Below are 1,535 nucleotides of genomic sequence, written 5' to 3'. Positions count from 1 at the left end.
CTAGAAACTCTGAAGCCATCAAAGGACCCAGTAAGTTAAGCAATATCAAAAGTGTTAAAATTTACCTAGCAAAATATATTGTGGTCACAGTCAAAAGACAGGTGAGAATCTTAGAAATCTATTGGAAAATACACATACCTGAAAGGGATAATTCCCTAATCACACAGCGTTCCCACACAATAAGGACAAGATTTTGAACCAAAGAGAAAAACTAGCAGAGGGTATATAAATAGAGTCCACAGAAAGAGACCCCCCAGTGGCTGTAAGTAGTGTATGAGAAAAGGTGCTCTAGCTCATTCATAATTAAAGAAACAAAGTGAACCATCAAATACCATTTTTTCACATCTTAGTTTGGCAAAAAAACAAAAAAACAAAACAAAACCCCAAACACTCACAAAGCCTAAAAACTTAGGTAGTCTCATTCATGGTTGGTTGGCATATAAAATAGCACAACTACTGCAAAAAGTTACTTGACGATATTTATCCAAATTTTTTAAATGTCCATTTCTCATTCAGCATTTTCTTCTCTGGGACCACACTGAACAGATAAACGGTCTGCTGGCAGACATAAGAAAGAGGCCATTCACTGCAGCGCTGCTTGTAATGGCCTACGGGTGGGAACAGCCTAGACTGCCGCCAGTTAATAACTATCCAACATCCATGCAACAGGATACCACACGCTCCACATTAGAATAACATTGAAGTATCTAGGGATGCAAATCAGTTGTTCTTTAAGAAATAAAATTAGATTTCATGGGGAACTAAAATGTTAAACATCTTGAGAAATGCTCATTATCGCTAATTTTATAACTTCAATTATTATATAAATTATACATAAAAACAATGCTCAGTATTTGAAGGATGTAATCATTGAAGACACATTTAGGGACAATGTTTCTATAAGCTAAAAACAGCAAAGAAATAAGTAATCAAAAGTTATACAAAAGATCTAAAATGGCTATGAAATAGTTTTTTTTTAACTCTTAAAATAACTCAATACTTTTACTGTTTTAAAGATACAATGTCAAACATGAAAATTAAATAGACAGTTACTTTCTTAGTGTAAATTTAAAAAGTTTCTTACAAAAGGATTTCCCGGCTTTTGCTTACAAAGCTCTGTGAGCCCTTCAAGCAGGGTTGGAATCACATACAGATTTAGATAATCCTTAGCAGCTTGTCCAACTGGGATTGGCTCGACTACCACTGCAAATACAAACACACTTATTAAAATACGCACAAATGATCAAATATTATGCAGTTGTTAAAAAAGGAAGCCTACAAAAGATTTTTTGATGATTTTTTAAGGTAACAGAACTATGTAACAGAGCATAATATAGAAAACAATACAAGCCAAGACCCTTGTCACGGAGTTAATTCCTCAATTTCAACAAAGTAGGACTGACCCATGGGATTTCATAAGGCTGCAAATTTTGTTTGTTTGTTCTTAAGTTGGAGGTAGGATTTATTTATTTTTTAATCATTTTATTAGGGGTTCGTACAACTCTTATCACAATCCATACATATATATCAATTGT

At 33.7% G+C, this 1,535-nt stretch overlaps 1 protein-coding gene across 3 annotated transcripts in view; it reads right to left on the bottom strand.

The window, feature by feature from the left end:
* Positions 1–1,535, bottom strand: part of NME5 (NME/NM23 family member 5) — a 24,691-nt gene that overhangs the window by 4,594 nt on the left and 18,562 nt on the right. For all 3 annotated transcript variants that reach the window (XM_045285319.1, XM_045285318.1, XM_004696631.2), the window contains one exon: positions 1,085–1,203. In XM_045285319.1, coding sequence (XP_045141254.1) covers positions 1,085–1,203 — 119 coding nt within the window. The remainder of the gene's footprint in view (positions 1–1,084; positions 1,204–1,535) is intronic.

Source organism: Echinops telfairi, unplaced genomic scaffold (genome assembly GCF_000313985.2).
Source record: "Echinops telfairi isolate 266 unplaced genomic scaffold, ASM31398v2 ScPeMD7_7469;HRSCAF=8507_1, whole genome shotgun sequence".
In the NCBI taxonomy this organism is placed as follows: Eukaryota; Metazoa; Chordata; class Mammalia; order Afrosoricida; family Tenrecidae; genus Echinops; species Echinops telfairi.
Note: the sequence above shows the minus strand (reverse complement) of the source record. Positions and strands in the feature narration are given on the sequence as shown.